The 14,859-nt window shown below is 38.5% G+C and overlaps 1 protein-coding gene across 1 annotated transcript; it reads left to right on the forward strand.

The window, feature by feature from the left end:
• Nucleotides 1–612: 612 nt before the first annotated feature.
• Nucleotides 613–2,331, forward strand: LOC138938369 (uncharacterized). Its single transcript, XM_070305284.1, has one exon. It carries the CDS (start codon nt 613–615, stop codon nt 2,329–2,331), a length of 1,719 nt encoding a protein of 572 aa, XP_070161385.1.
• The last annotated feature ends 12,528 nt before the right edge of the window (nt 2,332–14,859 follow it).

The raw sequence follows: 14,859 nt of genomic DNA on the forward strand, positions 1-14,859 counted from the left end.
AGCCCACAAAGGGAAAGCTAGATGATCAATATACTGGGCCATATAGAATTTTAGAATTATTACCAATGAACAACGCGAGAATAGACTTCCGTGGAAAACCACGCGTAGTTCACGTGAATAAACTGAAGTTGTGCAAGGGCACATATTTTATAGATCCGGGTTGAAGGAAAACGCAAGGAAGAGAAATTTTGTGAGCGCGGCCTGGACCCCCGGATCCAGTAATTTTAAAATATTTTCATATTAATATTAAATTTTGTTCTAACGACACATACACACATACTTGACACATTTTGTAACATAAAACAACACAAACAACCCATATTACTCTCGTATTTTATACTTAAATATCATATTTCTATTTTTAAGGGTTTCCACGTTTTGATACTTACCACATTGCTCTCTGGCACATCGGCAATCATAGCGTACGATTGTGGAGGAGCCTATTTGAACGTGACCACTGTGTCCTTGCTTCGATCAGGCGAATGTGACATCGAAGTCGAAACACCTGCGACCGTAAATACATATATACAGCTGTTGCAATTATCAAGTTATGCGCAGACACATATAACGCAATGTAAAATAGAAATCTTAAGAACCATATCTCACTGCGGAATGCACTCGCATATCTCAGCCGTTCATAACGGTTACGCTAGCTACTTGCAGGAAACATCTCGCGCTAGGTGCATTCAGATGCATAAAGAGGGCCTCTTAAAGATAGGAACCGCAGAAATTATTGACGGACTTAAATCGAATCGCACGTATTATAGAAGCGTCACGCTCGCGGGTAAAGTAAATGTAGATGGAACCTGTAAAGGCATCCAATACTCGGACTATTACGGCACATGGGATGACGTGATAGTCCAAGCGACAGTAAAAATTTCTCTAAAAGACTCATACGTACCAGTAAAATTAAACGCGGGAAAAGTAATGTTAAAATCCGGAACTGTTTGCGAACTATCGGACGAATCCTGCATAGACTCGGACGATGGTTACACTTTTTGGGAAGGAATACCCAATACCGCTTGCGGGTTTGAAGCATACGACGTCTTATATGAAGGCACCTCTATTAAATTTCAAGGCATATTAGATCACCAAAATACCACAATATTCACACTAGAATCTCAAGACATCACTTTTGCACTGACACTAACACGAAGGCACACGATATGCGGTTATACACTGTATGGCACAGAACATCCGAAACTGTTTATTTCTGAAACACAAAAGGGAAACATTTTCAAAGTAAGATCTAAAACCTCTGTGACGAACCTAGACTTATTCACGTACGCAAATTCAAAATTTGTATACGTTGAGAAGTATATGAGGAACCAGATTACCTCTTTATACAAGGATATAATTATGCAAAAATGCGAACTAGAGAAACAGGTTATACAAAATACCCTATCTCTTGCTGCTGTTTTACCAGATGAATTCGCCTACCGGGTGATGAAAGCTCCAGGTTACATGGCAGTCACAGCCGGGGAGGGAATTCACATAGTTAAATGTATACCCATAGAGGTTACACTACGGAAAACAAATACGTGCCATACTGAATTGCCCGTTATGTTTCGGAACGCTTCGTTATACATGACACCAAAATCACATATAGTCATAAAACACAGTACACTTAGAGATTGTAATCCTTTACTTCCAGTAATATACAATATCGAAGGAACTTGGCTACAATTCAACCCTACTCCTTCCATGATAAATTCTCCTCATGAAATCAAACCATTAACGAAACTCTCTTGGAAATACCTTGCGCCAAAATCACTAGCCACCAGTGGCATTTACTCCCAACAAGACCTTGACGAATTAAGAGACCACATTATGTTCCCCGCGGAAAAGAACGCGGTTCTGCATACCATCGCTCGAGGCTTTACAGGTCAAACAATACAATCCGATACCGTTTCATTGCAAAATTTATTAGACGAAAATGCGCTGAATAAAATTTATAACAACACGCTAACTAAAATATGGAACGGTTTTACAACTTTTGGTGCGGCAACTGCCGGCGTATTCGGCATTTTTATAATAATAAGAATAATAAAGATTGTATTTGACACACTGATTCACGGTTATGCTTTGCATACGGCATATGGCTGTAGCTTGCATTTACTCGGAGCCATCTGGAGTTCCTTTACACATTTATTGCTATATTTGGCCAATAGGCCACAGCCACAACCAAATGTAATTCCACAGAACCCGCCAGAACAACCGAACATAGAAACTGTACCTAACGCACCAGCCGTCAATGACACACATCCGATACCTATCGTTTATACATTTAGAGACATGCGTGCCAGACTGGATGAGCAAAATTCTCCATGAAATATTTCCACTCCGAAATTTGCACTTAAGGGGGGTGGTGTGACGTCTCAGTCGCACAATTTTATTTTTTATAAACAATAAATTCTCATCAGACTTACTCAAGGGATGCTAATAGAGCAAGATCAATTATAAAATTCATTATAATAACTTGGGAAGAACATATACGTATTTATTAGACACCCTATATAAAACTATACGAGTCAATCATTATGCGAGTATCAGTATATAGGAAGAAAATTGCTCATTTAGTAAAAAGAGCAATTAGAAATTAGCATTAGTACTTATGTCCACCCTGTATATGGACTACATACATAGAACACACGTACAAGTATCCATACATATAATCACAAGGTAAAAATTGTATATCGTAACGGAAAACAACGTATAAATATTCCACATCAATATTTCTTGAACACCCGGTATATCAAAAAGTCATGTATCAGAATAGAAGTACGATTTACATATTGCGAAAACTTCAATATCCCCAAGATTTTATACTCACACTCTAGTTTAAGTAGCGTAAGATTATATATAATATTAGAATAATTCAGTATTAATAGAATATTCAGTAGGGAATATTTTATTCCTAAGCATTATAAGAGTTTTAGACTGCGCGCGGAAATGCAAGTCCGCCGTCAATCGATAATCTTATCCGCCCGCCCGATAAAGAAATGCATGCTGGAAGCTTAAGGCAAAGAGCAATGCAAATGTAATATTATTAACTAAGAACGGCGCATTCCGTGACACGCTTTAATTATTAAGTACACAAGCATTTATATATCCACACATTAATATTAAGAATTTTATACCTTCTACACATTATTATTACATCTTTATAACTTTATACGAAATTATACCCGTACTAATACGCTATGCAACGCGTACATGTATTCTATATAACGTAGCATTTTGTAATCGCATTATAGGTAGTAATAAGGAATTAAGCATATAAGAAATAATATTTTATTCAATGCAATATTTTATAAGAGCCTTATACTGTACAAGGTATGCGGATCGGCCGTCGATCGATATTCTTATCCGCCCGCTCGATAAGATTAAGCCGGACAAACAAGTTGGAATGTTGCGAGGGAACGATATAGCTGTCCTTCTCGCACAGAGATCCCTACCAGCGGCTCTTCCACTTGCCATTGCTCCCGCCCATGGGTCTCCCACCAACATCAGGAAGTCTTAGGCGAAGCATAGGAAGAATATCCCACCATCTACCAAGGGCGATCCCACTGCAGCATCTCTCCCACCAACACCCGAAGACCGGAGGAGCTCAGTGAGAGCCGAACATCCAGCATTACTATTTCAAACTTCGAACAGCTAACACCACTAGCTCTTTAACATAGTAGTCCGGTGTACGCATCGACAAGCTCCGAATTCACAGTCATAAGACTCCTATTCTTGTACTTAGTTTCTCTAGCGTTAGCAGACGCTAGTAATATTAACTGCTTAACTCAACTTAAATATAAAATAAAGTGCTTTTATTCTACATAATTCTACCAATTATTTCAACATCTGGTTACCAATTCATCCTGAATTAGCCGTCATTACAATAATTAAGAGCGCTTATCAGTAATCAATTTGGAGGACCAGCTACAGGGAGAATCCATCATATCAATCATTAACACATATAATCATAAAGGGTAAGAGGAAATATTACTTATTAATTTTACACAATCGTTGACGGGTTATTAGTCTTATGGTCCCCGGTAGACCCGGTGAACTGCAGGGTGACCGAAAAAGAAAATAAAATATCTCATTTATAAAGGAAAATTATACTAAAAATAATTAATAAATACTACTCAGATTTATTACTACAATTAGTATTATATGTTCATGTTCTTAAAATAGAGAATAGTTTTTTTTTGTAAACTTCGAATACTGGGACGTGACAGTACAAGAATTTCCGACTAAACTCACTTACTGACACGTAACTAAGACGTTCCGAACGAACAAAACTTGCGTACATAGCGATTTTAACATTGTATGCCGTGAAGCGGTTCTTCTCAATTTCCTTGATGTTGCACAAGAATTTTAGACAAATCTCACTTACTGTCACGTAACTAAGACGTTCCGTGCGAACAAAACTTGCGTACATAGCGATTTTAACAGTGTATGCCGTGAAGCGGTTTTTCTTAATTTCCTTGATGTGGCACAATAATTTTAGACAAATCTCACTTACTGACACGTAACTAAGACGTTCCGAACGACCAAAACTTGCGTACATGGCGATCTCAGCTTTGTGCGCAGAAAAACGTATATCCTCAATTTCTTTAACGTTGTACAAGAATTTTCGACTAAACTCACTTACTGACACGTAACTAAGACGTTCCGAACGACCAAAACTTGCGTGCATTGCGGTCTCAGCATTGTGCGCAGAAAAACGTATATCCTCAATTTCTTTAACGTTGTACAAGAATTTTCGACTAAACTCACTTACTGACACGTAACTAAGACGTTCCGAACGACCAAAACTTGTGTACATTGCGATCTCAGCTTTGTGCGCAGAAAAACGTATATCCTCAATTTCCTTAACGTTGTACAAGAATTTCCGACTGAACTCACTTACTGACACGTAACTAAGACATTCCGAACGAACAAAACTTGCGTACATAGCTATTTTAAAAGTGTATGCCGTGAAGTGGTTCTTATCAATTTCCTTGATGTTGCACAAGAATTTTAAACAAATCTCACTTACTGACACATAACTAAGACGTTCCGAACGACCAAAACTTGCGTACATAGCGATCTCAGCTTTGTGCGCAGATAAACGTATATCCTCAATTTCGTTAACGTTGTACAAGAATTTTCGACTAAACTCACTTACTGACACGTAACTAAGACGTTCCGAACGAACAAAACTTGCGTACATAGTGATTTTAACAATGTATGCCGTGAAGCGGTTCTTCTCAATTTCCTTAATGTTGCACAAGAATTTTAGACAAATCTCACTTACTGACACGTAACTAAGACTTTCCGAACGAACAAAACTTGCGTACATAGCGATTTTAACATTGTATGCCGTGAAGCGGTTCTTCTCAATTTCCTTGATGTTGCATAAGAATTTTAGACAAATCTCACTTACTGACACGTAACTAAGACGTTCCATACGAACAAAACTTGCGTACATAGCGATTTTATCAGTGTATGCCGTGAAGCGGTTCTTCTCAATTTCCTTGATGTTGCACAAGAATTTTCGACTAAAATCACTTACTGACACGTAACTAAGACGTTCCGAACAACCAAAACTTGCGTACATAGTGATTTTAACAATGTATGCCGTGAAGCGGTTCTTCTCAATTTCCTTAATGTTGCACAAGAATTTTAGACAAATCTCACTTACTGACACGTAACTAAGACTTTCCGAACGAACAAAACTTGCGTACATAGCGATTTTAACAATGTATGCCGTGAAGCGGTTCTTCTCAATTTCCTTAATGTTGCACAAGAATTTTCGACTAAACTCACTTAATGTCACGAAACTAAGACGTTCCGAACGACCAAAACTTGCGTACATTGCGATCTCAGCTTTGTGCGCAGAAAAACGTATATCCTCAATTTCTTTAACGTTGTACAAGAATTTTCGACTAAACTCACTTACTGACACGTAACTAAGACGTTCCGAACGACCAAAACTTGCGTGCATTGCGGTCTCAGCATTGTGCGCAGAAAAACGTATATCCTCAATTTCTTTAACGTTGTACAAGAATTTTCGACTAAACTCACTTACTGACACGTAACTAAGACGTTCCGAACGACCAAAACTTGTGTACATTGCGATCTCAGCTTTGTGCGCAGAAAAACGTATATCCTCAATTTCTTTAACGTTGTACAAGAATTTTCGACTATACTCACTTACTGACACGTAACTAAGACGTTCCGAACGAACAAAACTTGCGTACATAGCGATTTTAACAATGTATGCCGTGAAGCGGTTCTTCTCAATTTCCTTAATGTTGCACAAGAATTTTAGACAAATCTCACTTACTGACACGTAACTAAGACGTTCCGAACGACAAAAACTTGCGTACATGGCGATCTCAGCTTTGTGCGCAGAAAAGCGTATATCCTCAATTTCTTTAACGTTGCACAAGAATTTTAGACAAATCTCACTTACTGACACGTAACTAAGACTTTCCGAACGAACAAAACTTGCGTACATAGCGATTTTAACATTGTATGCCGTGAAGCGGTTCTTCTCAATTTCCTTGATGTTGCATAAGAATTTTAGACAAATCTCACTTACTGACACGTAACTAAGACGTTCCGTACGAACAAAACTTGCGTACATAGCGATTTTAACAGTGTATGCCGTGAAGCGGTTCTTCTCAATTTCCTTGATGTTGCACAAGAATTTTCGACTAAACTCACTTACTGACACGTAACTAAGACGTTCCGAACAACCAAAACTTGCGTACAAAGCGATTTCAGCTTTGTGCGCAGATAAACGTATATCCTCAATTTCGTTAACGTTGTACAAGAATTTCCGACTAAACTCACTTACTGACACGTAACTAAGACGTTCCGAACGAACAAAACTTGCGTACATAGCGATTTTAACAATGTATGCCGTGAAGCGGTTCTTCTCAATTTCCTTAATGTTGCACAAGAATTTTCGACTAAACTCACTTACTGTCACGTAACTAAGACGTTCCGAACGACCAAAACTTGCGTGCATTGCGATCTCAGCATTGTGCGCAGAAAAACGTATATCCTCAATTTCTTTAACGTTGTACAAGAATTTTCGACTAAACTCACTTACTGACACGTAACTAAGACGTTCCGAACGAACAAAACTTGCGTACATAGCGATTTTAACAATGTATGCCGTGAAGCGGTTCTTCTCAATTTCCTTAATGTTGCACAAGAATTTTAGACAAATCTCACTTACTGACACGTAACTAAGACTTTCCGAACGAACAAAACTTGCGTACATAGCGATTTTAACATTGTATGCCGTGAAGCGATTCTTCTCAATTTCCTTGACGTTGCATAAGAATTTTAGACAAATCTCACTTACTGACACGTAACTAAGACGTTCCGTACGAACAAAACTTGCGTACATAGCGATTTTAACAGTGTATGCCGTGAAGCGGTTCTTATCAATTTCCTTGATGTTGCACAAGCATTTTAAACAAATCTCACTTACTGACACATAACTAAGACGTTCCGAACGACCAAAACTTGCGTACATAGCGATCTCAGCTTTGTGCGCAGATAAACGTATATCCTCAATTTCGTTAACGTTGTACAAGAATTTCCGACTAAACTCACTTACTGACACGTAACTAAGACGTTCCGAACAACCAAAACTTGCGTACATAGCGACCTCAGCTTTGTGGGCAGAAAAACGTATATGCTCAATTTCTTTAACGTTGTACAAGAATTTTCGACTAAACTCACTTACTGACACGTAACTAAGACGTTCCGGACGAACAAAACTTGCGTACATAGCGATTTTAACAATGTATGCCGTGAAGCTGTTCTTCTTAATTTCCTTGATGTTGCATAAGAATTTTAGGCAAATCTCACTTACTGACACGTAACTAAGACGTTCCGTACGAACAAAACTTGCGTACATAGCGATTTTAACAGTGTATGCCGTGAAGCAGTTCTTATCAATTTCCTTGATGTTGCACAAGAATTTTCGACTAAACTCACTTACTGACACGTAACTAAGACGTTCCGAACAACCAAAACTTGCGTACATAGCGATTTTAACAATGTACGCCGTGAAGCGGTTCTTCTCAATTTCCTTAATGTTGCACAAGAATTTTCGACTAAACTCACTTACTGACACGTAACTAAGACATTCCGAACGAACAAAACTTGCGTACATAGCGATTTTAACATTGTATGCCGTGAAGCGGTTCTCCTCAATTTCCTTGATGTTGCACAAGAATTTTAGACAAATCTCACTTACTGTCACATAACTAAGACGTTCCGTGCGAACAAAACTTGCGTACATAGCGATTTTAACAGTGTATGCCGTGAAGAGGTTCTTATCAATTTCCTTGATGTTGCACAAGAATTTTAAACAAATCTCACTTACTGACACATAACTATGACGTTCCGAACGACCAAAACTTGCGTACATAGCGATCTCAGCTTTGTGCGCAGATAAACGTATATCCTCAATTTCGTTAACGTTGTACAAGAATTTCCGACTAAACTCACTTACTGACACGTAACTAAGACGTTCCGAACGAACAAAACTTGCGTACATAGCGATTTTAACATTGTATGCCGTGAAGCGGTTCTTCTCAATTTCCTTGATGTTGCACAAGAATTTTAGACAAATCTCACTTACTGTCACGTAACTAAGACGTTCCGTGCGAACAAAACTTGCGTACATAGCGATTTTAACAGTGTATGCCGTGAAGCGGTTTTTCTTAATTTCCTTGATGTGGCACAATAATTTTAGACAAATCTCACTTACTGACACGTAACTAAGACGTTCCGAACGACCAAAACTTGCGTACATGGCGATCTCAGCTTTGTGCGCAGAAAAACGTATATCCTCAATTTCTTTAACGTTGTACAAGAATTTTCGACTAAACTCACTTACTGACACGTAACTAAGACGTTCCGAACGACCAAAACTTGCGTGCATTGCGGTCTCAGCATTGTGCGCAGAAAAACGTATATCCTCAATTTCTTTAACGTTGTACAAGAATTTTCGACTAAACTCACTTACTGACACGTAACTAAGACGTTCCGAACGACCAAAACTTGTGTACATTGCGATCTCAGCTTTGTGCGCAGAAAAACGTATATCCTCAATTTCCTTAACGTTGTACAAGAATTTCCGACTGAACTCACTTACTGACACGTAACTAAGACATTCCGAACGAACAAAACTTGCGTACATAGCTATTTTAAAAGTGTATGCCGTGAAGTGGTTCTTATCAATTTCCTTGATGTTGCACAAGAATTTTAAACAAATCTCACTTACTGACACATAACTAAGACGTTCCGAACGACCAAAACTTGCGTACATAGCGATCTCAGCTTTGTGCGCAGATAAACGTATATCCTCAATTTCGTTAACGTTGTACAAGAATTTTCGACTAAACTCACTTACTGACACGTAACTAAGACGTTCCGAACGAACAAAACTTGCGTACATAGTGATTTTAACAATGTATGCCGTGAAGCGGTTCTTCTCAATTTCCTTAATGTTGCACAAGAATTTTAGACAAAACTCACTTACTGACACGTAACTAAGACTTTCCGAACGAACAAAACTTGCGTACATAGCGATTTTAACATTGTATGCCGTGAAGCGGTTCTTCTCAATTTCCTTGATGTTGCATAAGAATTTTAGACAAATCTCACTTACTGACACGTAACTAAGACGTTCCATACGAACAAAACTTGCGTACATAGCGATTTTATCAGTGTATGCCGTGAAGCGGTTCTTCTCAATTTCCTTGATGTTGCACAAGAATTTTCGACTAAACTCACTTACTGACACGTAACTAAGACGTTCCGAACAACCAAAACTTGCGTACATAGTGATTTTAACAATGTATGCCGTGAAGCGGTTCTTCTCAATTTCCTTAATGTTGCACAAGAATTTTAGACAAATCTCACTTACTGACACGTAACTAAGACTTTCCGAACGAACAAAACTTGCGTACATAGCGATTTTAACAATGTATGCCGTGAAGCGGTTCTTCTCAATTTCCTTAATGTTGCACAAGAATTTTCGACTAAACTCACTTAATGTCACGAAACTAAGACGTTCCGAACGACCAAAACTTGCGTACATTGCGATCTCAGCTTTGTGCGCAGAAAAACGTATATCCTCAATTTCTTTAACGTTGTACAAGAATTTTCGACTAAACTCACTTACTGACACGTAACTAAGACGTTCCGAACGAACAAAACTTGCGTACATAGCGATTTTAACAATGTATGCCGTGAAGCGGTTCTTCTCAATTTCCTTAATGTTGCACAAGAATTTTAGACAAATCTCACTTACTGACACGTAACTAAGACGTTCCGAACGACAAAAACTTGCGTACATGGCGATCTCAGCTTTGTGCGCAGAAAAGCGTATATCCTCAATTTCTTTAACGTTGCACAAGAATTTTAGACAAATCTCACTTACTGACACGTAACTAAGACTTTCCGAACGAACAAAACTTGCGTACATAGCGATTTTAACATTGTATGCCGTGAAGCGGTTCTTCTCAATTTCCTTGATGTTGCATAAGAATTTTAGACAAATCTCACTTACTGACACGTAACTAAGACGTTCCGTACGAACAAAACTTGCGTACATAGCGATTTTAACAGTGTATGCCGTGAAGCGGTTCTTCTCAATTTCCTTGATGTTGCACAAGAATTTTCGACTAAACTCACTTACTGACACGTAACTAAGACGTTCCGAACAACCAAAACTTGCGTACAAAGCGATTTCAGCTTTGTGCGCAGATAAACGTATATCCTCAATTTCGTTAACGTTGTACAAGAATTTCCGACTAAACTCACTTACTGACACGTAACTAAGACGTTCCGAACGAACAAAACTTGCGTACATAGCGATTTTAACAATGTATGCCGTGAAGCGGTTCTTCTCAATTTCCTTAATGTTGCACAAGAATTTTCGACTAAACTCACTTACTGTCACGTAACTAAGACGTTCCGAACGACCAAAACTTGCGTGCATTGCGATCTCAGCATTGTGCGCAGAAAAACGTATATCCTCAATTTCTTTAACGTTGTACAAGAATTTTCGACTAAACTCACTTACTGACACGTAACTAAGACGTTCCGAACGAACAAAACTTGCGTACATAGCGATTTTAACAATGTATGCCGTGAAGCGGTTCTTCTCAATTTCCTTAATGTTGCACAAGAATTTTAGACAAATCTCACTTACTGACACGTAACTAAGACTTTCCGAACGAACAAAACTTGCGTACATAGCGATTTTAACATTGTATGCCGTGAAGCGATTCTTCTCAATTTCCTTGACGTTGCATAAGAATTTTAGACAAATCTCACTTACTGACACGTAACTAAGACGTTCCGTACGAACAAAACTTGCGTACATAGCGATTTTAACAGTGTATGCCGTGAAGCGGTTCTTATCAATTTCCTTGATGTTGCACAAGCATTTTAAACAAATCTCACTTACTGACACATAACTAAGACGTTCCGAACGACCAAAACTTGCGTACATAGCGATCTCAGCTTTGTGCGCAGATAAACGTATATCCTCAATTTCGTTAACGTTGTACAAGAATTTCCGACTAAACTCACTTACTGACACGTAACTAAGACGTTCCGAACAACCAAAACTTGCGTACATAGCGACCTCAGCTTTGTGGGCAGAAAAACGTATATGCTCAATTTCTTTAACGTTGTACAAGAATTTTCGACTAAACTCACTTACTGACACGTAACTAAGACGTTCCGGACGAACAAAACTTGCGTACATAGCGATTTTAACAATGTATGCCGTGAAGCTGTTCTTCTTAATTTCCTTGATGTTGCATAAGAATTTTAGGCAAATCTCACTTACTGACACGTAACTAAGACGTTCCGTACGAACAAAACTTGCGTACATAGCGATTTTAACAGTGTATGCCGTGAAGCAGTTCTTATCAATTTCCTTGATGTTGCACAAGAATTTTCGACTAAACTCACTTACTGACACGTAACTAAGACGTTCCGAACAACCAAAACTTGCGTACATAGCGACCTCAGCTTTGTGGGCAGAAAAACGTATATGCTCAATTTCTTTAACGTTGTACAAGAATTTTCGACTAAACTCACTTACTGACACGTAACTAAGACGTTCCGGACGAACAAAACTTGCGTACATAGCGATTTTAACAATGTATGCCGTGAAGCTGTTCTTCTTAATTTCCTTGATGTTGCATAAGAATTTTAGGCAAATCTCACTTACTGACACGTAACTAAGACGTTCCGTACGAACAAAACTTGCGTACATAGCGATTTTAACAGTGTATGCCGTGAAGCAGTTCTTATCAATTTCCTTGATGTTGCACAAGAATTTTCGACTAAACTCACTTACTGACACGTAACTAAGACGTTCCGAACAACCAAAACTTGCGTACATAGCGATTTTAACAATGTACGCCGTGAAGCGGTTCTTCTCAATTTCCTTAATGTTGCACAAGAATTTTAGACAAATCTCACTTACTGACACGTAACTAAGACTTTCCGAACGAACAAAACTTGCGTACATAGCGATTTTAACATTGTATGCCGTGAAGCGATTCTTCTCAATTTCCTTGACGTTGCATAAGAATTTTAGACAAATCTCACTTACTGACACGTAACTAAGACGTTCCGTACGAACAAAACTTGCGTACATAGCGATTTTAACAGTGTATGCCGTGAAGCGGTTCTTATCAATTTCCTTGATGTTGCACAAGAATTTTAAACAAATCTCACTTACTGACACATAACTAAGACGTTCCGAACGACCAAAACTTGCGTACATAGCGATCTCAGCTTTGTGCGCAGATAAACGTATATCCTCAATTTCGTTAACGTTGTACAAGAATTTCCGACTAAACTCACTTACTGACACGTAACTAAGACGTTCCGAACGACCAAAACTTGCGTACATAGCGACCTCAGCTTTGTGGGCAGAAAAACGTATATGCTCAATTTCTTTAACGTTGTACAAGAATTTTCGACTAAACTCACTTACTGACACGTAACTAAGACGTTCCGGACGAACAAAACTTGCGTACATAGCGATTTTAACAATGTATGCCGTGAAGCTGTTCTTCTTAATTTCCTTGATGTTGCATAAGAATTTTAGGCAAATCTCACTTACTGACACGTAACTAAGACGTTCCGTACGAACAAAACTTGCGTACATAGCGATTTTAACAGTGTATGCCGTGAAGCAGTTCTTATCAATTTCCTTGATGTTGCACAAGAATTTTCGACTAAACTCACTTACTGACACGTAACTAAGACGTTCCGAACAACCAAAACTTGCGTACATAGCGATTTTAACAATGTACGCCGTGAAGCGGTTCTTCTCAATTTCCTTAATGTTGCACAAGAATTTTCGACTAAACTCACTTACTGACACGTAACTAAGACATTCCGAACGAACAAAACTTGCGTACATAGCGATTTTAACATTGTATGCCGTGAAGCGGTTCTCCTCAATTTCCTTGATGTTGCACAAGAATTTTAGACAAATCTCACTTACTGTCACATAACTAAGACGTTCCGTGCGAACAAAACTTGCGTACATAGCGATTTTAACAGTGTATGCCGTGAAGAGGTTCTTATCAATTTCCTTGATGTTGCACAAGAATTTTAAACAAATCTCACTTACTGACACATAACTATGACGTTCCGAACGACCAAAACTTGCGTACATAGCGATCTCAGCTTTGTGCGCAGATAAACGTATATCCTCAATTTCGTTAACGTTGTACAAGAATTTCCGACTAAACTCACTTACTGACACGTAACTAAGACGTTCCGAACGAACAAAACTTGCGTACATAGCGATTTTAACATTGTATGCCGTGAAGCGGTTCTTCTCAATTTCCTTGATGTTGCACAAGAATTTTAGACAAATCTCACTTACTGTCACGTAACTAAGACGTTCCGTGCGAACAAAACTTGCGTACATAGCGATTTTAACAGTGTATGCCGTGAAGCGGTTTTTCTTAATTTCCTTGATGTGGCACAATAATTTTAGACAAATCTCACTTACTGACACGTAACTAAGACGTTCCGAACGACCAAAACTTGCGTACATGGCGATCTCAGCTTTGTGCGCAGAAAAACGTATATCCTCAATTTCTTTAACGTTGTACAAGAATTTTCGACTAAACTCACTTACTGACACGTAACTAAGACGTTCCGAACGACCAAAACTTGCGTGCATTGCGGTCTCAGCATTGTGCGCAGAAAAACGTATATCCTCAATTTCTTTAACGTTGTACAAGAATTTTCGACTAAACTCACTTACTGACACGTAACTAAGACGTTCCGAACGACCAAAACTTGTGTACATTGCGATCTCAGCTTTGTGCGCAGAAAAACGTATATCCTCAATTTCCTTAACGTTGTACAAGAATTTCCGACTGAACTCACTTACTGACACGTAACTAAGACATTCCGAACGAACAAAACTTGCGTACATAGCTATTTTAAAAGTGTATGCCGTGAAGTGGTTCTTATCAATTTCCTTGATGTTGCACAAGAATTTTAAACAAATCTCACTTACTGACACATAACTAAGACGTTCCGAACGACCAAAACTTGCGTACATAGCGATCTCAGCTTTGTGCGCAGATAAACGTATATCCTCAATTTCGTTAACGTTGTACAAGAATTTTCGACTAAACTCACTTACTGACACGTAACTAAGACGTTCCGAACGAACAAAACTTGCGTACATAGTGATTTTAACAATGTATGCCGTGAAGCGGTTCTTCTCAATTTCCTTAATGTTGCACAAGAATTTTAGACAAATCTCACTTACTGACACGTAACTAAGACTTT

This window comes from Polyergus mexicanus, unplaced genomic scaffold (assembly GCF_030449975.1).
Source record: "Polyergus mexicanus isolate NDT 795.1 unplaced genomic scaffold, iyPolMexi1.0 SCAF_12, whole genome shotgun sequence".
Classification (NCBI taxonomy): Eukaryota; Metazoa; Arthropoda; class Insecta; order Hymenoptera; family Formicidae; genus Polyergus; species Polyergus mexicanus.